Source organism: Carassius gibelio, chromosome B2 (assembly GCF_023724105.1).
Source record: "Carassius gibelio isolate Cgi1373 ecotype wild population from Czech Republic chromosome B2, carGib1.2-hapl.c, whole genome shotgun sequence".
NCBI lineage: Eukaryota > Metazoa > Chordata > Actinopteri > Cypriniformes > Cyprinidae > Carassius > Carassius gibelio.
The window spans coordinates 19,038,349-19,064,395 of record NC_068397.1 but is presented as its reverse complement, the minus strand read 5'-3'; the positions used below and the strand labels follow the sequence as shown (position 1 = coordinate 19,064,395).

Here is a 26,047-nt window from a genome sequence, read left to right as displayed (position 1 = left end):
ATGAATGCTGGGTCTTGTTTGTTTTCTGAGAATCTACTGAACCTACTGGTAACTTGTTTGCCACGTAGCAATAAAAAATATACTAAAAACCTTGATTATTCTGGTTAGTCACATTGTACTGCTATTATTTTGAACAATACTGTACATAGATAGAGATGGACAGACAGATAGATAGATAGATAGAGACGAAAGGACAGACCGATAGATAGATGGATGGATGGACAGACAGACAAAGAGAGAAGGACAGACAGACAGGTAGATAGATATAGAGACGGATGGACAGACCGATAGATAGATAGATGGATGGACAGACAGACAAAGAAAGATGGATGGATGGATGGATGGATGGACGGACGAACAGACAGACAGATAGACAGATAGATAGATAGATAGATAGATAGATAGATAGATAGATAGAGACAGACAGACAGACATATATATATATATATATATATATATATATATATAGAGAGAGAGAGAGAGAGAGAGAGACAGATGGATGGATGGATGGATGGATGGATGGACGGACAGATAGATAGAAGAACTGACACAGACCAAGTGACTTCATTCCTGTACATCTCTATTCCATGAACAGAAAGACAGAGCTGTGCAGCTGATTACATAATAAGAATATAGAATATTTTCTGTATAAGAATAAAAAGAGACCTATGATCAGCTACAATAAAGAATCACAACAAGGCTAAAATACAGACCAATATCTTCAATCCTGAGTGTTTAAAGTATTGCTTTAGGTAATACTATATATAACGGTGGGGAAGAGTGTACAAATGTGGAACATAAATAATGGCAAAAGTGCAGAGGCAGATCCATTGATAGCTGCAAAATGGAAGCCATGTAATCATGGACAGACACAGAGAGAGAATACCTGGTCAGGACAACTTAATAAGCTCTTCAGCAGGTGAGATGAATGAAGCGCTGCACTCTAATTCAATACTGTCAGCGACATGGACAATGAATTCATTACACAACTCCAATGACAACAACAGAGCCCAGCTTTCAGGGCTAATTTGAACATTAAATGTAGCCAGCACTATGAACGACATGTGCAGGAAAATGAAATGCAGAATAAGAGTAACAAGCAGCCTGTTTTTGTGCCTCGGCTATGTATTAAACAAATATGTGCCAGCAGTGGAAAAGTAATAAGCCCGACAGAAGATAAAATGCCTTGGGACCACATTTGGTCTAGCACTATATCCTAATTCAAATGATCAACACTAGCAGGAAGGGCAATGTGGGGGTGACGAGTTTTTTTTTATTTTATTTTTGTTCCATTTATAGTCTCTAAGAACCAAGCACTGAATAGGCGATGACGCTAGAGTGTGGAAGAGATTAAAACGAGCGCTTTTGTCAATCTGCAACCTTAATAAGGTAATAATGGGGTTCTTAGTACATTCTGGGCAAATTAAATCCTTTCAGAATAAAAGAATGAGTGATCCGCTAATGGACTTTGAAGAGGACACCTTCTGCTGAGCAATGCCCTGATCTAAAAAAAAGTGAGAAAACAGAAACACCCATCCATCTGTAATGGATTCAGCACACACACTTTTTCATTCATTATTTGTGCACCAAAAAACAACAACAACAGTCAGTTAAACAGTCTGGCATCAGACTTAATGATCACTCATTAAGTACTTTTAGAGATATGTTTACATGGTCCCTTTACTTATCTTCATTTAACAGATGCTTTGCAATCCATTTCCTTAAAAGACTCTAATTGCAGCAATGGTGCCTTGTACTGTACATGATTGGGGTTAAGTGTCTTTCAAGTGTATTAATATGTTGTGGCTCTGATAATGTTTCTCTTTTTAAGTGCCTGAGGTCATAATGGTTCAAATTATACTCTAATGACCAGTTTTTAAAAATAAACCAATTAAAACTGCATTGTTCATTGGTAGATGTTCAGTGGGGTTGACAAGTCTGAGAGCACACTGAAAAATATGGAATTCAAAATCTACTTTCGACCTGTACATAAATAAAGAATTTGGATACATTTAGAAAAAAGATAATTTAAAAAAAGGCCTTTCTAGGTCACCAATTAAATAAGCAAATGTGGGGAAAACAAAATGAAATGCTAAGCAATGAACACAACAAAATGCTAAGAAAACAAATCAGTATATTAAAGGAATAGTTCACCCCAAAATATACTCACCCTCAGGCCATCCAAGATGCAGATGAGTTTGTTTCTTCAACAGAATAGATTAGGAGAAATTTTGGATGCCATCAAAAATCCACATGCCAGTCCTTGAATTAATGTCTTGTGAAGTGAAAAGCTTTGTGTTTGTTAAAAAAAACCTGAAACAAATCTTGATATCTGCATATTTTTCTCTTGATTTAGCAGAGATGACTTTTTTTCAGTGAAGTGATATTATGGATAGAGGAATCATATTTTAGTTGGAAAAAAAGGTTTAAAAATGTCTTGATGTATTTCTTAAAAATATGTAACTTGTGGGTCTCCTACAGTACATTACTTGTGGACTTTTGTGATATTTTTATTAGCCATTTAAATTCTCGATCTGACAGCACCCATTCACTTGCAGAGGATCCATTAGGTGAACTATTCCTTTAAGAATGTATTACAAAAGAATAAATGTGTATTCATTTAAAAAATGCATAATGTAAGCATTTCAGCTGGTGTTCTCAGATTTTTGGAACTAGTAACAGTGGCATATTTGATTGCAAATTATTCTGTGATTACACTGTAATAGAAAGCATCCGGCTGAGTGATGGAGTAGGAGTGTGTATCTGAGAGGATTCAGGGGTGGCTTCAGTATGAAATTACCTATTAGTTTACTGCAGCTGAGTCAATAACAGATTTTTAGGAGGGCTGAATAAGAGCCCTACTAAACAGGGTCCTACAATTGCTTAATGCTTTGTTTTTTGGAAAGAGAAACGGCATGAGGCTGATTTTAAAAAGAACATTTGACACTACTGCATTCACAAAGTCAGGAAAGGAGACTGGATGGCTAATGACTGCGGCTTGAAGAAGCATTTCATGACACATACCCTGAAAGCAGCCAGGATTATGCGAGTGACCTTCTCTTTGACAGACTCTTGGAGGATGTCGGAGAGTGCCGGTACCACGTTATAGCGCCGCAGCTGTTCGCAGAGTTGCGGACTGAATGCCAGAAGCCACACGCAGAAGATCATCTGATACTGCAGCTGGAAGCCACACTTATTGCTCAACACTGCTGTGATGCTAAGAGATGGACAGACAGAACAGTCGAAGTTAGTAAACAGTAGGGCATCTCGCCCCTAATGGTGTGCTGAGAGGATGCTCTTCATAAACTTAGCCCTGATGGTTTGATGAGGGGGAAAATGAAAGCCCACATTTTTGTGATGTATAATGAGACCATTACTTGAAAGAAATTTTACTTGAGAGGCAAGAAAAAGAAAATTATCTTCAGAGAAGCCTCATTATCCTGTCTTTTACGCTGTCTGTACTCTAGAAAACAAAAGAACTTTTATGATCACAGGGCTAAAACCTGCTAGGACAATGAGAGATGCTTTCTTGTTCTACAAGATTTGTTTCTTCGATACGGCAGGGGATGGGCAGCATGAAAGGGGCGTGAGTAGAGCACACTGTTAACTGCGTGCTGCAACCTTAAAAATAGAAAAATAAATGTGTCACAGGGTTTGACCAATCAATTTTCATGCCTAGTCTATGACTCTTCCAGACTACTGGTTACAGATTTTAAAAACAGTCCAAGCCAACCAAATATTTTAATGAATATTTAATTAAATAATTAAATTATAAATAAAAACTAATTAAAAAAAAAATATATGTATAATTTACATATCATTTACACTTGATTTATAATACATAATTTACATATATATCTCAATAAGATTTTTTTTTTTTTTAAGATATCAATACGTTTATTAGCACGGATGCGTTAAATTCATCAAAAGTGGCAGTGAAGACATTTATAATATTTTAAAAGATTTATTTTCAAATAAATGCGGTTCTTTTGAATGCTTTTAACATTGATAATAAAAATATTTTTTTCTTAAGGACCAAATCAGCATATTATATTTTTATGATTTTTTAAGGACCATGTGACACTGAAGAAATTCAGCTTTGCCAGCACAGGAATAAATTACATTTTAAAATGTATTACAATAGAAATGTATTACAATAGATGTATTACAATAGATGTATTACAATAGAGTTATTTTAAAATTGAAAAAATATTTTACCATATTACGGTTTTTACTGTATTTTTAATCAAACAAATACAGCCTCGGTGAACTAAGAAACTTCTTTCAAAAACATAAAAAAAACTCTTACTCCAAACTGAAACTAAAGCTTTACATTTAATATTAAATATTATTTAATACAATTTTGTTACAAATACGATTAATTCCAGGTCGGTCCAGGTAATACTTACTAGATAACCATAACACAATAAGAGCTTAGGTATTGTTTACTATGTGCAATATTACCCAAAACATGACCTAAATATTAGTGCGGAAGTGAGAATTACCAGTTCACTCCGTCGGCCTCCACCCAGGCGAATCTGTATTCATTCACTTTCAGCATGAGCTGCAGGCAACCAGCGACGCACTGAACGTACTGGGAGCTCTGTGAGGGTCAGAAGGAAAAATACACGTACACGACACACACACACACAAATTAACATGCACACAAACACAAAAGGACAACACCATCAGAACACGGAGAACGGAACAGTTCAGATAAGCAGGGAAATGGATGCATGAAATAAGCCTGTCCTTTTCAGGAACTAGCAAAGGAACACAATGAAACTAGGCTGCTCAAGCAGCATTTACACTCTCTGTAATTCTGCATTCACTTATGCACGTGCAGGACGCTCTGACTTTTAAAAAACGCCTTTTGGGTAACATGCTGGATCAAAGAGACAATCCCACAATGCAGCAGAGAGAAAGCAGCAGACTTGAAACCAGGACAGAGTGAGTGAATCATAGAGAGATGTTAGAGGATATGCGGCTGAGAGAAGAGAACAGACTCAGTCATTAACTGGGCAAGATGATACTGTAGATCAGCACTATATGCATAAAAGCAGAGTGGTCCAGAGAATAGAAGAGACAGGGGTCATGAAGAATAGCAAAGTGGAGGGAGACATCATAAGAGCCATGAGAGAAAATTGAATGAAAATTTGTGGCTGCTTGCTATGCGCCAGCAGATTTTGACTCACGACATATGATAAAAAAACAACAACTCTCTTTTCAAATGAACTCTAAAAAGCGCAAAAAGAAATGAAAGAGGAAGATTGCTATAGTGCAAGACAAAAGCCTTCTGGTGATCCTTTCAATCTATCAAGTCTAGTATCTTTAAAAAACAGCAGATATATTGGATTATGAGCACAGCCACTGGAAAGAGAGGAAAGAATCTTTATAAGAATGCTTACAGGCGAAAAAGGTGTTGCATTAGAGAAGTGCAGCTGTAGGAAAAAGTGAAAAGATTCACAGTGGATATGAATGTGGCGGGGGGGGGGGGGGGGGCGACATTGGACAAGAAACAGCGTGTGCCGAATCCCGAAAAAGAGAGGGGTGAAGATCTCGTCCTCTGAAAGGTGAGGCACACCCCCGCCTCCTTCATCTGTGACATACTCACTTCACTGGGGGAGATGGTCCCTGTTCCAGGTTCAGCACCTGTACCATGTAGTTTCTACCAAAAAAAAAAAAAAAAAAGATAGAAAGAAAAAAATCTGTGATTTAGGGCCTCTTGTTGCAGCGAACTAGAGCGGTATTCTTGGACAATGACAGGAGGCATGACTCCTGTGTGAGTGAGATGGCTTGTTCATGTCAGGCAATCGTCTAAAATTCTGTGGGAGAGTGGCCCTGAATTTATTTCAGTCTCAGCTGCACTGCAAAATGAAATGTTTAAGCCTGGTACAAGAGCTAAATCACAATTTGGATGTTAAAGACACTTTTGCATCAGTATTTAAAAAATACCCCCAACATAATCAAACTGGTATTTATATTCATTTCCAGCACAGAATAACAGACGGGATTTTTTCCAGATTCATTGAAAACATTTATTCACAGCCAGCACAGCTTAGCTACAATGAAACAAATTTATGGAGTGCACTCTGAGAGGTCTAATAAACATGAAATGCTTTGAGAGGTTTTCTATTTATGATTTTCAACGTTCATTAATTCAGAGGTCCCTAGGGCTAAAATATGCAATTGCATGCAAAATCCAACATTCTATTACTATAAGGTGATTTGTAGGGGAAGTGAAAATGAATACATACATATGTAGTGTTCTCATTTAGCAGAGGACCAAAACCCTGCTTATATCTGATAGCCATAATAAAAGAACTAGTATGAAATAGAAACTTAATAAATAATAAATTGAATAGTTTTTGTAAAACATCAAGCGTTCTTTCATTCATTTTGACGGCATTTCATTAGATGCCATTCATTCATTATTAATTTATTTCACAAGCTCAAAAGAAGAATATAATTTTACTGTTTTTCATCTAATAAAAAATGAAATGTAAACAATGGTATCTATCAAATGTATTGGAGAATAACAGACTATTTATAGAGTATTTTTAATACAAAACTTTTTTTTTTTTTAATCCATACAAAGTGTTCCCAGTTATGCTTTTATTCACTCCTTTCATGTCACCATTAAATAAACCCATCGAATGCAGTACTCTATCTCAAGGTTATATGTTAGTGTATCACTGGGTCTTTCCATTAAGCTCAAGAATGTTCTCTAAAGCCTTTCTCTAATGAAAGCATTTGGAAAACGAATGTGTTAGTACACAAAAAAGGGATGTTTTCAGTAATTAATGGGATACTCCACTCCAAAATGAAGATTTTAGCATTAATCACTTACCCCATGTCATTCTGACCCTTAAAAGTTTTGTTGTCTTTGGAACACAATTTAAGATATTTTGGATGAAAACCAGGAGGCTTGTGACTGTCCCATTGACTGACAAGTAAATCGCACCGTCAGTTTGCATTCTGTGGATGTTCTACAAAATGATGCCACGGTGATGCAGAGAGACACAGAGGAGATGAATTATTGAATAAAGTCATTACTTTAGATTTCTTCATGTACAAAAACTATTCTCGTCGCTTCATAAAATTCAGATCGAACCACTAATGGCAGATGGACTATTCTGACGATGTCTTTCATACTTTTCTGGACCTTGACAGTGCAATTTATTTGGCAGTCAATGGGACAGTCACACAAGCCTCCTGGTTTTCATGCAACATATCTTAAATTGTGTTCTTAAGACGAACAAAGCTTTTACAGGTTTGGAACAACATGGGGTAAGTGATTAATGACAAAATGTTCATTTTGGGGTGGAGTAACCCTTTAAATTACAAATATGGCTTTGATTTCTTGTGAACCCCCCAGAAATTCACTGTATACACACTTTATTTTGTTAAACCCAAATGACATCTGTACTTTAGTTAATCTATATTATTGTTCAAAAGTTTGGGGTCATTGAGACTTTAAAACACTTTAACTGATCACACGCCATGTCGTAATTCCCACAATTCTGAGTGTGACATTCTACTTGGAGTTACCAATCTTTTTAAAGCCTTCCTTTTTATCATGTAGAATTATTTATAGTGATGATCCAATCAAGATTTGTAGACATGTATTCAGGGCCTGAATTTCATTTTTGTATTTTATTTGTTTCATTTGAGGGGTGGAGTGGGCCATTAAAAAAAACAAACAAACTGTAATTTGTCTCTGCTATGCTGCAATAAACATCTTCATCAAGATCTTCAACGTCCTCATCACTTTTTCTTACAAGGCTGAATAATTAACTGAATAATTCTTAATTGAATACCTATCTGTGTCATTAATGTTGACCAACAAAAGAAGTTAAATAAATGTAAACTTGAGAACATTAAAATGAGTTTAATTTGTATCTCTACCAAAAAATTAAAATCGCCATAATTTATTCCAGTTTTTCCAAATTCAATCCTTGATTCAAATTTCTAATTTGCTTAATTGATTTGGCCTAAAGAGAGAAGAATGGCTATTTTTGTTTGAGAAATACATATAAGATAGCTGATATAAATGCATTTTGGTTCAGGCTTGTGAAACGACACAAAATATGTTTGAAGGTCATCTAAAATGATTACGATTAAGAATACATTCAAATCCAACAAAATACACAAAAACTCATACTGTGTTCTAAGGTGTGACAAAACAAAAAGCTATATTTCTGTCCAGTAGGTTCTCTAAACACACTACTGTTATGTGACACAATCACAGCCAATTATTTGATATTTGAGGTTTAATGTACAGCTGTTAAGAGCAGAATTTTAGACCAGTTAGATTTCACTGTAGGATGCATTATTGTAAATACAGGAACTTAGCAACTGACAAAACATCCTGCCCTTTGCTGCGACTGATTAGGACAAAACTCAGATACACATGGAAAACAGCTTTTATCTTTTGCTACTTTATAACTTCCTGCCTAGTACACAGACTGGCTTGGCTTGACATAAATATATGTACATATCTACACCAAAAACGTTTTGCTGGGCATGAAACAAAAGAAACAAAAACGTAATTCAAGGTGCTTTTTCACCAGTTCTGTCAAGCAGGTAACACAAACCAAACTTTTAGAAATCCATGCTGAACTGGCACATCACTTTTTTTCTTTTTAAAGCAAAAAAGTCAGTACCACCACAAGTAAGGTCGACCCCTGGTTCCTATGTGCTGGTGGTAAATGACTCAACCCAGTGCACTTAGCACCAGTACGCCCTGAGTGAATCTCTTAATCTGTATCTGTGACTGGACTGCTGCAGCCGAGCTCACAGCTCACAGCTCATTCTGAGTCAGGAGGATCCAGGATCAAATCGTGCTCTAGGCACTTCTCGGTTTATTCTTCTTGTTGTGCACTTTATATAAAGCACTCTGCTGCAGTAGTGGCCTGACACGGCTGCCTCTGCAGATCTTGACCCCCTACTGTGTACGTGTAGGATACGAGGAGTGGCACAGTACATACAAATTCACTCGTTCCTGTGCAGGTGCTGCAAAGTGTTTGACACACAAGCTGGGCTCAGAAAGTCTGATGCTGTCTTCCTGTTTTGTAAGCTATTTACCATGACATTTCAATGACCTTTCCTATTTTGTTTCATATATGATATTATACAATCACTCAAATCAGTTTGGTTATGAATCATCCAGAAAGAAATCTGTGAATTAATTCAAATGAAGTAAAAAAATAAAATAATAATAAATAATAATAATAATAATCGACACAAAAGATTCTTGGGTTGCAATTTTGATATTACTATGGCTTTCAAGAATATGTACTCTAAACAAATCTAATAATTGGGTGATATTTTATTGTAAAACAAAGTATATAAATTATATAAATATTCACCACTTCATCAAGCCTTTGATATGTCCAGATTTTACATTCAACCGATTAAAAAAAAGTGTTCAATCAAAAATTGGTTTATTTATTTGATGTTAGTTTCTTTGCTCTACATTTGCCAAATAAACCTTTGTTTCAGATATAAATTAGACTTTGAATCTTAAATTTTCAAAGTGGACTCAGCAATATAACAAACATTACTTTAACTGCTCTTGATAGTAACTAAAGTAAAAAACTGACACAAATAACCTCCTTCGATATGAAGGCTACCTATTTAAATCCCCAAAAACCTAAAGGCAATTTTTTTAAAGGAACACAGCGCATGGCCAGTGCTTTGGCACATCACAAATTCTTTTATGTCTGAGCTTGCCTTTCACACTCCAGTGAAAGGAGGAGGATTGAAAACAAGAAGAAAGCGATGGCATCTTTTGAAGTTTCATTGTATAGAAAAATTTACATCATAAGGCACAGAGGCAACACTGAACCAGACACAGTAGGTTATGTTCTGTGACTGACACGAAGAAGCAGATGTGTTTTAGACATGGTGAAGAGCTTTTCAAGAAATAAAAGCCTGCTGAGAAATGAGAGTTTCAGTGCAGCATGAGCTTTTTTGTTTTGTTTTGTTTTTATAGATTTTTCTCTTTAAATCTCATGTATAAAATATAACTGAATAGGCCAAATACAAGTATTCATGATCTCTCTCTAACACACACACACACACACGTTTACTGTACATGCAGAAAATGTTACTGAAAATGTCCTTAGCTCAAGCACGAAAATATCTTAACCACATGCACTGTAATCTGTATTACACTGAAAGTTAAATTTCCAAATGAAAATGGCGATGATGCGTTCATATGTGCTTAATTTTCACTCAAGGAAACAGCTGTGGTGTGACGAGAGTTGAACGCAGCGTAAACTTAGTCTACAGTAGATGGGAAACCAAATGCTCCCGTGATATTTTGTAAACTGTATTTATGAAGAATAAAAGAACTGCACAGACGCAGATATTATAACAATCTATCGATAAACACACACCTTGTCCCCTGTTTCTTGCTCTGCGGATTGAATAACACGCTGATAGATGGGGAAGTGTGCTGCTGTTTTCATATGAAAAATATGGCGTAACGAAACCCATGGTGGTGGTCAAAATTATTAAAACACCAGAATTTTCACCAGCTAATAAATGGTTTTAAGTCAGTTATTTTTCTATCTTTTGCTATAGTGTGTCAGTAGGAAATATCGGTTTACATTTCCAAACATTCAACACAAGCTGTGCAAATCCAAGCTGATAATGAACATGGATTTGCGCAGCTTGTCAATTAATAACAGTTCCATTTAGTAACAGCTGCTCTATGTGAAATCACGCACCTGATGGAATTTACCGCTGATTAGAGAACCGGCTTTACTGACGAGATGCGCATTAATCATCGGCCAATATATATTGTGCACCCCTAAAATAAAGTGCTCTTGCTTTCACCTAGATACACACAGCATCTCTCAGACATTGCTGCTTCAACGCTAAATGTGGTTCTTTCTTTGTTTAAACATTTGGGTGGCATAACACAAATATTTCCACATAATGACATAGACATGTGGGGTGTGTTTGAATGAGCTGTTTTAGGGGGGCGTGGCAGAGTTTTAACTTTGAAAAAGAATATCTCCTTTGGATTTGCAACTGTACACATCTTTTTTTATGCACCAAGAGCTTGTAACACTCCAAAGAGAAAGGAAACATTTAAAATTGCATCATGTGACCCCTTTAAATATTTTTTTTTAGTTGGTGAAAATACTAGTGTTCTTAAAACTCTGGCCACCACCGTATATACTGTATATTTTTCCTTCCGTAAAAAGAAAAAGTTAGATAGTAAGCAAAACAGCATCAGCAGTTTCCATTCAGTTTCATTGTATGAAACGGATGCAGTGAAACAGACAGTGAGACTCAGTCATTAATATTCTTCTAAACAGCATCTCCTTTTGCGTTTCAACAACAAACAAAAAATGTGTCGTTCAGGTCTGGAATTACATGATTTTAATCATGACATTTTAATCGGTTAGAGTGAAGGTCTGCTGATTTTTGGATCGAATCTCTTTGTTTTCTACCTGAGAGCTGAGCTGGGTCTTAATCCAGTTGAAGTAGTAGTTCAGGTCACTGCCCTCCATCAGGTCACGTCCCCAGGCAGCCAGCTTGGCTATGATCCGTCCAGCCTGAGGCAAAGAAGAGAAATGTCGCATCAGTGATTGGAAAATGCATTTCTGTTACACGTGGCTTTCATACAGATGCTTGAAAATGGGAATATATAAAATGTCTTGATGGGGCTGTGGCCTAGTGCACCTTGTTTGGGCTCAATTAGCTGGAATAAAGTTTGTATAGAGCTCATAGATATTCCCAGTCCTGCTCTCAGTCTCTCTCGAAATAATTTCCTGTCCTCTCTCTGTTTTCCTCTGAATAAAAGTGGCAAAAGGCCAAAGGATAATTAACACCATTAATTGAGATAAGTAATGGCAACTGTTGCGCTGCATCCATCTGAAACATTCAACCTAAAATTAAACATCCTAAATTAACATTTCAGACTAATGAATATGCAACCACTGTAGAATAGGCTTGAATTATTGGTCAGATGAAGTGATTCACTGAGAGCTGTATCACTCCCAGTATCTGTGTGTGCTATGGTAATGAAGGCATTGAGAGCTATTCTGATGTTTCCAGAAGACATGACATTTACGCTGCTTGCCATGCAAAAGAGAAACTTCAGAGTGTTTCATTAAGAGCTGAGGTGAGGATGGCAAGGGGAATCAATACAATCCTCATGCAGTTCAGCACCCTGCGCCCGCCGTCTGCCTGAAGGGTAATTAAACTGTGACGACTGACTTCACGCTGTGCTGTGTGTGAAGTATGTATCCCTAAAATGTAAGTATCCTGGGAAAATATTTTTCTTTTGAGTGAATGTTCGAAACTAAGCATGGATATCTCTTTGATGTATTATTGATAGACCCCATACTAACTATGGGCACTCAAACAAAAGGTTTAGAACTAGCTCTGAAAGTAAACTTAATAATCTAGCTCGGTTGAATAAAAAAAAATTATTTATTACTTTTAAGAACAAAACACAATGCTATTTTATATTAAGCAGAATAGTGTGTGGAAGAATGTGGACAACTCCGGAAACTTGCAATATTTCTGTTTAGGAACTGACATCATTCCAAAGTAATTATAGAGAGAGGGGAGGAAAAGCTAACTTTGTTCAGTAATTACTTGGAAACATTTTTCATACAGGAGAAAAGGGTTGTGAGATATTGGTCCATATTTCACGCTGACTGTGTTTTGTAAATGCAGCTGAACCATCAGTAAACACCACCTGCACACTCCTGAAATTTAATTGCGAAATTTAAGCTTTTATGCGTGTAGCTGAAATTACTTTTCTTTAGAAAAGAAAATAGGTCAAATGAGCCTCTTAAAAACATTAAATTAAATTCACTGCTATAACAAATAATTTAGGGAATATTGTGATTATCTAGCTCATAATTGTAATAAACCACGTTCTGCCTACTATGGCTGTTGTCAGTTTAGTATGAAAATATGTAATATTATATTATTACTAGTGCTGTCAAAATTAGCGCGTTAACGCATTCGATTAATTTGAAATATTTAAAGCGTAAAAAAAAATAACGCAATTAACGCGGTTGCAGTTTTTTTTTATTTCCAGTAGTGGCCTATGTGTGTTCAACGTGCAAAGAAATATGGATAAGACCAAGGAAGGACTTTTAGACGGAAAGTTTCAGTATAAAACTCTGCCGGATTACTCTTCAGTCTGCCACAAGAAACATTACTCTTCATTTAGTCTGCCACAAGAAACAGCAACATTACAATCATGAACTCAAATGTCATTGTTTAAAAAAACAAAAACAAACAATGACTGTAACAGTGCGTAAATCAGACCTTTCTGTAACGCTAACGTTAATAAGCTTAAACGAAAATAACGAAATAATTGTGTAGCGGAGTATTTTTTGTACACAGTGCCACGAACTGTCAATCACTCCTGTACGCGTGCATCACTGTCCTCCTCGCAGCTGCAGCAACTTGCGCTCTCTCTCTTCAACAAGCTTTAAAACAAAAAGGGGACACAAAGATCATATTGTCTTTGTGCATAGGTTATAGATTAATTAGATAAATGAATATCTAAATTTGTGCCTTGCCATCTACGGTATTTTTTTAGAACTTAGAAAAAAGATGCTGCAGCCAATGAACAGCCAGTGGGGGCTGCAGGACGACTCAACCTCCGCAGACAGTTTTTAATGTTTATCAGACAATAAATACTCAAGATTTTGCTTTAGTATAACTCACAACGAGTTTCACACACCTTCTCCGGCCACGTTGAGTTGTTGACACTTAACAGTGGGAAAAGCGACACATGCGCTATTCACTTGTATAACTTAAGGGTGAATGGGTAATGTAGTTTCTGCTCTGGGTGGGATGAATTAGGAAGCTTGCATTGTGAAGGGCGCTCTGAAAATCAGCAGTGCAGGTAAAAGATTAAAACCTCTATTAAAACAGATGTCCAAATGAGCGTACCGGTACGCTACAAGCACGTTCTGGGCGCACGGAGAGGTGGCGGTACGCTCAAGAGCTATATTTGGAAGTGGCGGTACTGAGTACCAGTGCATACCGGCCCACTTAAAGCACTGGCAATGACTATACTTTGGAATTTTTTTGCAGTCCACTTAGAATTCAACATGGAAATCATTTTTGTTTTTTATTGGCATTGATTGTTTTGAAATTCAAATGGTACTTACATGCCTGTGTTTTTATTTCTGTAATAAATATGGCTTTCAAGCCAACAGTTAATTTGGAGGATATTGATGGTTTATTGCAGGTATGTTGTTTACATGAGAAAATCTGTGTTACAAGTTAAACAAAAATTCCAATAAACAATCATATTTTGAATTTAAATAGTTTCTTTGTCTTGAGTTTACATTAATTATTTACATTTTACATTTACATATCCAAAAAGTTTCAGTCTTTTAATTGCGATTAATCGCGATTAATCGCGATTAATCGCGATTAATTTTAAAAAATTGTGTGATTAATTAGTTAATTTTTTTTAATCGATTGACAGCACTGATTATTACAATTGAAATCAACTGTTTCCTATTTAACCCTCTGGGGTTGAATTCAACATTAGTGTGGTTGGTCTCACAACAAAGGGTATACTTTTATCTATGTATAGTCATAATAACAACAAAACAACGTTCTTTTGTAAAATAACGAAAATAAACAGGGGGTTTTCTTTGTCGTCTCGGTCTCTGTCACCTGTCTTCACAGACACGAAAATAAAACCTGAATCTCAGCGAATACTTGCCTCAAAGACATGAGAAATATACAAACTGTATATATATATATATATATATATATATATAGAAAGCTTGAGATGTCTACTATTAAATTCAAGGGGGGGTGAAATGCTCATTTCACTCAATATCCTGTTAATCTTGATTACCTATAGAGTAGTACTGCATCCTTCATATCTCCAAAAAGTCTTTAGTTTTATTATATTTATAAGAGAAAAATAGTCTGTGCCGATTTTTTCCAGAAAAACATGACCGTCTGGAGGCGTGACGTGTGGGCGGAGCTAAAGAATCACGAGCGCCAGTAGGCTTTTGCGTTGACAGCGTTTGGAAGTTGTGACATTACCGTGAGGAAAAAAAAAACATCATCCAAAACAAACCATGGCTAACAGTCAGATTCAACCGTTTATTTATGATCCAGAATCAGATCCCGAGGCTGAAACTGAACGAGAGCGGCAGCAGCAACGACTACAGCAGGACGTCTGTATGTGGTATGTACTGAAACTGTATATATTTGCTTAGCGGTTTTGGAAAATGACTAAGTTCCACTTTATGTCGTCTTTTGTGCAGTTTGATGACAACATCGCATGTTGTTTACTTGATGTGCTTATGCGCCGATAGCTAAGTTAACAACACAGAGATATTTGGAGCAGTTTTACTCACCGCCTGCAGTTCCAACACACGATCGTGACCCTTTTTCGTTGGGACTGCATTATCCTTAAGAAATAAACGATGTGCAAATCCAGCATCAAACTGGGCCTTGTTTGTAAAACAGGCATCTTCGAAATGCAGGGAACAAACAAAAACACTTGCACAACTCCGTTGATGCTCTGTAAAAATAAACTCCGTCCACTGGTCCCTTAATGTTTTAAGCTTTTTTTTGGTAATCTGTGCAGGGTTGTCTTGCCCTCGCAACCAAAAACACACTTCTTTTGTGACATTTCGCGACGCTCTCGCTCTGATCAGTGAAGTCTGTTGTGCTCTCAGTGCTCTGCTATACGGGAGCGCGCGCTCTTCCGGCAGACGTGCCCTTAGGACCCATATAAGGAAATTCTGCTCCATTTAACGTCACACAGACCCATACTCGAAAAAAAACTTTCCGAAACTTGTGACAAACCGGAAGGAGTATAATTTGGAACAAAAATAGTCCTTCAAACGTAAAACTTAATTTTTGAAACTTTGTCCATGTTTAGCATGGGAATCCAACTCTTTAACAGTGTAAAAAACTCAGTATGGATGAAATAGCATTTCACACCCCCCCCCCCCCCCTAAGTTCAAAACAAATATTCTCTGTTATTCTCAGTAATTTGTAGGGTTGGGAAAATAAATCGATGCATCATGAATAGAGAAATGATTCAGCATCGATTCTGGTATTTTCCAATTACATCGCGATTCTTTCTTGAATTTAGTTTTGAACAGCAGATGGTACTGCATGCTTTAGAAACGCCCGTATACTGCTTGTTTCCAAATCATTACAGACACTTAAAACTAAAATAATCATTCAAAAAATTTGAAAAGGTTGAAGTGAATTACAAAGGCGTTCACAGTGGGCTGTGTTTACATTAATCTTGCATCATAAAAGCATTCTAAGATGCTCTAAGAAGTGAAATTACATGACTCGCACAAGCGCTCTTTAGCACTCTTCTTCATGAGCAGTTGAGTGTGCAGATAAAAACTAGATTAGAGCGCCAGCTGCTGTTAAAATCTAACCTCAGAATCGATTCCAGAGGAATCGTGATGCATTCTGAAAATCTAAGAATCAATCCACAAAATCGATTCTTCATCGATTTATTGTCCCAGCCCTAGTAATTTGTATGAAACCAACGTGAGCTCCACAAATGCCCACTTCATCAGTAAACAAATGTGAAGAGTTCATCCTGGCTACTTTTTGTTTATTGGCGGAAGACACGATTTTAAATAGAATTTGAAATATGTGTCGTTTCATTGTCTAAATGTCTCACAACTCCAGGATGTTTGAGAGCCACAAGGTATAAAAGTAGTGTGAGTGTTAACACTATGAATAAATGTTTGGCACAAAGGTGTGTTGCTGTTCAAATCTCAGTGTTCAGATCAGTATATTCAATAATGTTTCCTTGACCTTCACTGTGTATATTTTTTATTATACTATATTGCAAATAAAATAATAAAAAAGCCCACATTATTTTACTCTCCTCACACTCTCTTATCTGCCTCAGTCACATTCATGGCCCATTATGGGAGGCCCTCTGTCTCTCAGGTGTGAATCACTAAATATTCATGGTAACTCCTTCGCACAAGGGCATTCTATCACAAAACATTTTTCACAAATGTTAAAATCACTATATTGTTTTTTTGTGAACAGGATCCTTTTAACATCATTTTATAGGATTACTGCGGAATAAAATTATACATTTCTTTAAAAAACTTTTGAACAGTAGTGTATATTATAAAAAGTGTATTTATTTTTTGCCTGATAGCAACTTACCATATGAACAGTAAAGAGGTCTTGACGGTTCAGCATTGGGAGGAAATAAGACCAGGCTGTATTCTTAGTCTTCTTGGCATAATCAAAGAAGATATTCACTCTCTGGTGATTTTCCTGCATAGTAGAGCAGAAGACCCATTTATTGCAACATAAAATAGACTGATCTCAGACACATTTTCTGATATATAGTTAAAAGCTTTCCACAAATGGACATTAAAAAAGTCAGTGACTACATCTGCAGGGGTGAAGTACTTCCATTTCACCGCACCAACAAAATGAGCTATACTTAGTAGCATTGTTGTGTCCTTGAAAAATACTTAATACACCCTACATCATGCACATGATACTCCCCCAGAGACACATTTATAAAATGAATTGATTTTTAAAATTGAAAGATGAACCTGTTTTATCTTTGTTTTAGAATAATACCCACTTTGCATATGAAAAGAAGATCAAATCATAGATGCACAGGCTAAATGAGCTGTGGGGGACAAGTTACTGAATGAATACAGAAATACTCAGTATAGACTCTGTAACCACAGACTCCATAAAAGCAATTGAAAGTGGGTTTTATGAAGGCCATCTATCAGCACAAGTTAAAAGATAACATTGACAAAATATACAACGAAACAGCAAAGCTAGAGCATCAATCTGCATCTAGGCAATTGACAGAGTGACAGCATGAATCAAGATCAGTTTGAGGACGTTACATTTTTCTGTTTTGAACATTGGCAAGACCAAGGCTGTGAAGAGACAAAAAGCAAATGTCATAGCAATATTCATGTAACTGTCTGCATTTTTCATTTCAATGCACTATACACCATTCAAACAAAGATAATACAGGGTCAGTTTATGTCTTATAAATGAACACTCTGAAGCTTTTAAGTGCGACTGACAATGAAAAAACAGACAACAGAGTTGGACTTTTAATTTCTCCAAAATATTGTGTTTTTTACCTGCAGTGTGTCATCAATTAGGGTCAGGATGTACTGAACTGTTTGCTCTTTAGATATATGAGCCATAAGGTTGAGGAAGGTTTTTGCACACTACAAAAGAAATATGTTAGAAGAATTAGTTAAATGTACAGACTTCAATAGAAATACAACATGTAAGCCTAAAAACAAAGGTAATGATCTAGCTCTGTTATGTTTAAATGAATGTGGTACATTTCTTCTTTTAAACTAATTATTTAAAAGACTGGTAGGGGCAAGACTAATTTTAGAAGAGTCCTATTCACCTGATGTCCATCTTTTGTCAGAATTGCTTGCTTGTCCTCAGACCCGGCAATCTCAAACTTCTTGATGAAGTCGCAGTCCTCAGCTGAGATCATTTGGCCCCTGAAAACCATTAAACTCACCAATGACTAAAGAGAGTTAGGCACAAAAAAGGCAATCCAGCAAAGTGCATCAATTGTTCACATTCTTTTTATTAAACGTATTTACTCTCACTTGCTTTTTTACTGTTTTAATCTGTCAAAGATCCAGTATATCCATTCTCAAGAGCAAACACAAGTAAATCATATATCTCTCATCTGTGGAGAGATTGCAGGACTCAATAATAAGGATGGGATGATGGTTTGGGCCCACTGATAAAACTGTTACTTGTCCTATTGATCCCAAACAAAAGTCTACACCTTAAAAATCAATATGTACTCAGTATTTTTTTTTTTAATTTCTGACTATTATTACTCACGAAAAATAAAATTTTCTAATTAGATCTAATATGATAATTGTGTTTACTGAAGGATCTAAGGATAGTCAAATGCAAACTGTGTGTTTTGCCATCACAACAATAAAACAAGGAATTTAAAACTTTCCAAACAATTTAAAATTAATTTAAAATTAATTTAAAACCATTAAAGATGATTAACAGAAAAATGTTATATATATATATAACATATATATATTATATATATATATATATACATTTTTTTTTTTTTTTTTTTTTTTTTTTTTTATCAATGGGCATATATATTATATATGCCCGTTGCAGGACTCTATCATCAGCATAGCTGTGGTAGGCAATTTGGTGCTTTCTAATTATTTGACATAGTGGGTGTATATACAGGCTAAAAAAAGCGGTGTAAGAATTGAGCCTTGTGGGACTCCCCATGTCATGGACGTCCACTTCGACTTATGCTCTCCTATATTCAAGTAATAACCTCTGCCTTCTAAGTATGACCTGAACCATTTGAGTACCATCCCAGAAAGTCCGACCCAGTTTTCCAGTCTCTCTAGAAGTATGTTATGAGCAACAGTGTCAAAAGGAAAACTTAAATCTATTAGTACCAGCACTGATATTTTGCCAGAATCAGAATTAAAGTGAATATTATTCATAATCTTAATGAGTGCCATCTCTGTGCTGTGATGCGGTTGGAAACAAGATTGAAAATTGTCCAGGTGTCCATTTGAGTTTAAGTAGTTTTTCAGTTGTTTAAAAATTTCCTTTTCAATAAAATTGCTCTTTCTCAGAAGGGGCTTCACAACTGCAGTTTTTATTGAGTTTTAGCAGGGTGGGTTTCATTGAGGACTGTTACACTGCAGATGTCTTCTAGCCATGTTTCACTTAGAAACATAAAATCAGGTTGTTTGTGTTAAACTTACGGTTTAAGAAGGCCCTAGACTTTCTATCATGTGATAAATCAGAAATATAGAAAGCTACAGGCACACTGGGTTCCCGCTTGTCCCGCATGTGTCCACCACATGATGACTTAGAAGCTGATATGATGGTCTGTCATCACGCATACTTTGTCCAGGTGTGTGTGTGCCATTCAGGTTAAATGGATTGGCATATAATACTGAAGGATGACAGAGGGAGAAATAAATATTGTCTTTTAGCACTCTTGCACCAAGTTTGTTTGGGTTGAGGCCATTCAGTATAAAAAATTGTCTATGGCCCCAGAAAAGATTGAAACTGTCGATGAAGTCGACTCTTATACATGTTTTCAGCCCAAGCAACCATGAAAACACATTAGTTCCCCTTGCTGGGAGTGGTCCACTGATGAATGACTGAACTTCAAGCCTTTGAAGTGTTTCAAAGAGTTCACTGAAATCCTTCTTAAAGGGGGGGTGAAATGCTATTTCATGCATACTGAGTTTTTTACACTGTTAAAGAGTTGGATTCCCATGCTAAACATGGACAAAGTTTCAAAAATTAAGTTTTACGTTTGAAGGAGTATTTCTGTTCCAAAAATTCTCCTTCCGGTTTGTCACAAGTTTCGGAAAGTTTTTTTCGAGTATAGCTCTGTGTGACATTAGATGGAGCGGAATTTCCTTATATGGGCCCTAAGGGCACGTCTGCCGGAAGAGCGCGCACTCCCGTATAGCACAGCACTGAGAGAGCACAACAGATGTTCACTGATCAGAGCGAGAGCGTCGCGAAATGTCACAAAAGAAGTGTGCTTTTGGTTGCCAGGTCAAGACAACCCTGCACAGATTACCAAAAGAGAAACAGCATTAAGGGACCAGTGGATGGAGTTTATTTTTACAGAGCATCAACGGAGTTGTGCAAGTGTTTTTGTTTGTTCCCTACATTTCGAAGATGCTTGTTTTACAAACAAGGCCCAGTTTGACGCCGGATTTGCACATTGTTTATTTCTTAAGGATAATGCAGTCCCAACGAAAAAGGGACACGATTGTGTGTTGGAACCGCATGCGGGGAGTAAAACTGCTTCAAATATCTCTGTGTTGTTAACTTAGCTATCGGTGTGTAAGCACATCAAGTAAACAACATGCGACGTTGTCATCAAACTGCACTTTCCACATGTACAGCTTAAAAAAAAAAAAAAAAGATGACAAAGTGGAACTTAGTCATTTTCCAAAACCGCTAAGCAAATATATACAGTTTCAGTACATACCACATAGAGACGTTGTTGCTGATGCTGCTCTTGTTAAATTTCAGCCTCTGGATCTGATTCTGGATCATAAATAAACGGCTGAATCTGACTGTTAGCCATGGTTTGTTTTGGTTGGTTTTGTCCTCACGTAATGTCACAGCTTCCAAACGCTCTCAACGCAAAAGCCTACTGGCGCTTGTGATTCTTTAGCTCCGCCCACACGTCACGCCTCCAGTCGGTCGTGTTTTTCCGGGAAAAATCGGTACAGACTATCTTTCTCTTATGAATATAATAAAACTAAAGACTTTTTGGAGTTATGAAGGATGCAGTACTACTCTATGGGTACTCAAGATTAACAGGATATGGAGTGAAAACGAGCATTTCACCCCCCCTTTAAGGAGTTCTGACTGCTCTTTCTGAATATCATACTTCCCCACATGGATGATGATTTGATTTGCAGTCTTGTGCTTCATTAGAAAGTTTAGAAGTTCCTTGTTCACATCAGAGACAGTTGCTTGAGGAAAGCAGCATGTAGTTGTAGTCCTGCTACTGATGTTTCTGATAATGGAGTCACCCACTATACGGGTCCTGGGCACAACTGCGCTGCTGTCTGTAATGCCTGTTAGTAGCAAAGTTAGCTGCTACCTGAGACAATCCATGTTCAATCCCATTTAGGGATTCCTTACCCACATTCATTAATGCTTCAAATCTATTCTCAAGATGTATAGGGGGTGGTAGAATACCAATAAAGGAGTTCCATGATGACCGTCTGCTGTGTGTTCCACCTGTTTTGGAAGTCTGGCAAGTAACTTTGTTTCAAGAATCACAATCCTTTGTAGAAGTATGTGGCAGTTAATGCAGCAAGTAGTTTCCACAAGATGCATTTTCTTTCTTGTCAGTTTGAATGTAGGCAGCTGTGTTTTCCCGTCTCCGTAATGTAAGCTGCTGCCAGTGGGAGGCAAAGTGTTCTTTTTCATAGTATTATTCCTGTCCCGGAAAGCTTTTAGTTTAGTGTTTGTGCCCAAAATGTGTTGTTTGAGCACTGTGCTGATCTGCTGATGTTAAAATCTTAGAGAAATCTGAAAAAGGTACGTAAAAAGGGAGCAAAGAGCAGAGCAGTAAGCAAGAGTGTCCGAATAGCAGTGAAGCCGGAAGCAAAGAAAGCAACCATACATTTCTTTCTCTTTCTTTCTTTCTTTTATATTAATTTTTTCTTAATGTGTTCATTCATTCCTTTATAATAATTTATTATTTAATCATTTTATTAATCAATTTAATCATATAATCATTTAAAATAAAATAAAATGAAAAAATAAAACAATTTAAATTGTATTGATTATTAATTTATATTATGTTGTTTTTATATATATTATTTTCCCATTGTTGTTTAGACTTATGATTGTGTGGTTTCAAGGGATGTTTGCTCAGTCAACTTATTGGCTGATAGAAGACTGCTAACAGTTTTGAAACTTCCTGAACTGTAATTTCACCTGCCACATGCCCTCTGCATTAATATGCATCTGATTTAAACTACAAATATAGACTGATTATCATACTTCATTATGCAGTCTTTAATATACTTTGTTAAGCAATTTATTCTAACTGAAATTTGATTGTCTTCATATTTATGTAACTATCCCATTGCCTGGTTTATAGCAGTATAAAAATAACAACTATAATGCAACACAAATTTAACAACAACCCTACCATTTAAGTCTGAATGGTCTGAGGTCAGTAGGATTTTTTGAAAGAAGCACCTAATGCCAAAGTCCTTTTAAGACATGTCATGTCACTCGGAAGCCATCTTTGAAATGCCTCTCTGGCATACAAGTGCAACTCCTATCTTTTTGAATGGGGAAACATCAAATTCTTAAAACTGTTCACTAAGCTTACAAATACATTTCATATTTGAAATCACCAAAGAAATCTGACAACAACTGTGTCATAAATTATGTTACTTTTGCTCATTATTTTTCAGGCTATTCGGTTGTTAAGTGATGACGTAAGAAGCACTGTTTCCGGGTCCAAGCCTTAACTCGCTTCACTTGAGAATACAACCTCAGCAGCCGTTTATGAGCACTGTTTATACATATTAATAATTTAAGCTCAACGCTTTCAAACTTACTGTATACACTACAGTCTCCGTGCTCACAGCGTACCAAACACAAATAATTTATATATATATATATATTTTTTTTTTTTTGATTTTCATTGTCTGCCTGGGACTTTGGTATGGAGTTAAAGGTTAAGATTATAACTTTTTCGCTAGTATTCTATCACATTATAAATTTATATTAGCACCTTTTGTTGTTTTCTCGTGATAACTGATAGAGCATTTGGACATGGAAGTGTTGCTATGTGACGTCAGACTTAACAAGCGAATATCAGCCAGTGTCGAGCACATCTCAGAACTGTTGAGTGTTTCTATAGCAACCAGGACTTCTAACGGCAGCTGCAGTGATGCGCTGACTTTACCGATCAGCGATTGGCTCTTTCATTCAGAAGACGGTGCTTCCTGAGATGGGGAGGCCATATTGACCGTTGCATGTGACATGTCTTGGTTATTCTATAGTCTTTGCTTATGCTCACCAAGGCTGATTTGTTTGATCAAAAATATAGCAAAAACAAACTATTACAACTTCAAATGCTGTGATGCCAAGCTGAATTTTTTTTTAGCAGCTATTACTCCAGTCTTTGATGTTACACAATCCTTCAGAAATGTGGTGCTCAGGAAACATTTCCTATCACTATCAATGTTGAAAACGATTGTCCTGCTTAATAATTTTATGGGAACCCTAATTAACTTTTTCAGGATTATGTGATAAATATCTGAAACAGGTTATTTTGTAAAAAGAAAATAATAATAATAATATATATATATAACCCAATTATTGCTCCAGGTGCTACATAAAATTATTATTTTCCTAATTTCTTTCTAAAACTGACCCTAACACCTTAGAAAAGTAAGAGCGATTAACACACACATTTGACAGAAGAAGAAAAAAACAGAAGACAGGGATTTTGTAATTCAAAAAAGAAATAAACTCAGTGTCTTTTCATTGGACAACATGTAAAAGTCAACTTGTCTCACATGCATAAGCCAATAATATAAAGACCCTGACATCACTGAAAAGCTTTCTGTGTTTTATAACAGGGGAGAGTTACTAACTATACTACTATGTTAACAGTAAATATCACATACGGGTTAGAAAATATAACTATAAATCACCTAGATTCTGTTCAAGCCTAATTTACTACCTTTAGAAGCATCGTTTAAAAATAGAAGTAGTGTTGACTTGGTTGGTAAATATCATTAACCCTAAAACCCTATTCTGGACAAATGTGGGCAAAATAATTTTGATTTATTTTTAAAAAATACTTCCCTTGATCTGAGCGGTACAAGACTTGGTTACTTTTCCTAAGTTTGCCTCCTGAACACACACACATTTTTTTGACTCAATTCTACAATGTTAAGTGGGTGAAAAAAAAAAACTCCTTAATCTTGTATTTGGGTCAAAAATGGGCACCCATAGAAATGAATGGTAAACACTGTAATTTAGAGCATTCTTGTTTGTTTGTAAAAATAATTTAATAAATCCAATACAATGCATATCTAACATACACACAAATGAAGGGCTGATCCTGTACAACATTCTCATCATGGCAAAAACTCACACTCATACACACACACACACACACACACACACACACACAAACAATGCATTCACTGAGTCTATGACACAGCTGGGCTAATGTCTGACCATGTTTTTTGGTATGATCCAATCATCCACCTGGCTCATCACACTCTCTCTCTCACACACTCACACACACACACACACACACACACACACACACACACACACACACACACACATACACAATGATCTACATTGGAGCATAATTTACATAGAAAATATGGTACTTTTTGAGGTAAATAAATTCAAAAATAAATTTCTTTTTAAAAAAGCACCATAAATGGATAGACAAAACTTTATCGAAGACAGTGATATAACATTTATAATAAATAAAAAATAGGATCACACCTGAGTCCTCTGTGCCCACATTTGTCCACAATTACAGGATTAAGGGCTATAAAGTGAATACGGTTTGAGGGTTAAGGGAGGACTAACGTTATGCATACAACACAGAAACAGACACAGCAAAACACACACACACACACACACACACACACACACACACTACCTAAATCATAACTGTCACAAGACAGTGACACAAAGAAGTCAGTTTCCTTAAAAAGTCTAGAACTTCTTCCTGTTTTAGAGAAGCATTACACCAGGGAAATTAAGTTAAGTTAATTTAACTTAAGTTATTTGATCTGTAACAAAGAACGAAACCAAGATCCAAATTCTCAAGAAATACAATTCTGAAGACACACAAATGGTTTTGTTCTTGTTTTGTATTCAGTGACCTCTTCAAACTAGTGAGCTGCCCACAAAGACAGCATTTTAGGCATCATATGGTCCAAAAAATCTGTCTCTTGTGACACAGTATGCAGAATAAGAACCAAAAATGCTTCCAGATTTCAGATGTTTTTGTTCCATTGGATCTAGGAGATGAATATTAAAGCAGAAGTGGTATTGAGATGTACTCACTGGAGGTAGGACTGCCAGTTGACCTTGTTTGCTCGGACCTCTGCGGCCTTGGCAGCGATGATATTGGTGGGGACGGCAGCGTCAACTGCCCCTCGGATATCCATCTTGAGATCTTGTATATTAGGACCTTAAAACTGAACACAATATCAAATCGTGATGTGCTGTCCCTGAAAAGGCCACTATGACAAATGCTGCAGCATCTGTAACATACTCATTCCAGCTAACACATCACCTCGAAAAGTGGTTAGAATCGGTAACACAATGGAAAAAAAATGTTTAACAAAGATTAACCTTACACAAGATTTCTGTGAAAAAACTACGGTGTGTTACTAATAAACACTATTAAAATGATTTAGTGTAACGTTAGCAAGGTTAATGTATCAGCTAACGTTAGCTAAGGGTGAAAGAGGGGGAAAAAATGCGA

The 26,047-nt window shown here is 36.3% G+C and overlaps 1 protein-coding gene across 2 annotated transcripts in view; it reads right to left on the bottom strand.

Moving 5' to 3' along the window:
- Positions 1-26,047, bottom strand: part of LOC127950813 (V-type proton ATPase subunit H-like) — a 41,762-nt gene that overhangs the window by 15,267 nt on the left and 448 nt on the right. The window contains exons 2-9 of one of the 2 annotated variants that reach the window (XM_052548121.1): positions 25,624-25,757; positions 18,413-18,512; positions 18,132-18,221; positions 17,176-17,289; positions 11,469-11,573; positions 5,615-5,668; positions 4,506-4,603; positions 3,025-3,217 (exon numbers count right to left, since the gene is read on the bottom strand). In XM_052548121.1, the coding sequence (XP_052404081.1) occupies positions 3,025-3,217; positions 4,506-4,603; positions 5,615-5,668; positions 11,469-11,573; positions 17,176-17,289; positions 18,132-18,221; positions 18,413-18,512; positions 25,624-25,727 (858 nt within the window). In that variant the 5' untranslated portion in view covers positions 25,728-25,757. The remainder of the gene's footprint in view (positions 1-3,024; positions 3,218-4,505; positions 4,604-5,614; positions 5,669-11,468; positions 11,574-17,175; positions 17,290-18,131; positions 18,222-18,412; positions 18,513-25,623; positions 25,758-26,047) is intronic. The other variant, XM_052548122.1, reaches the window with a different exon arrangement.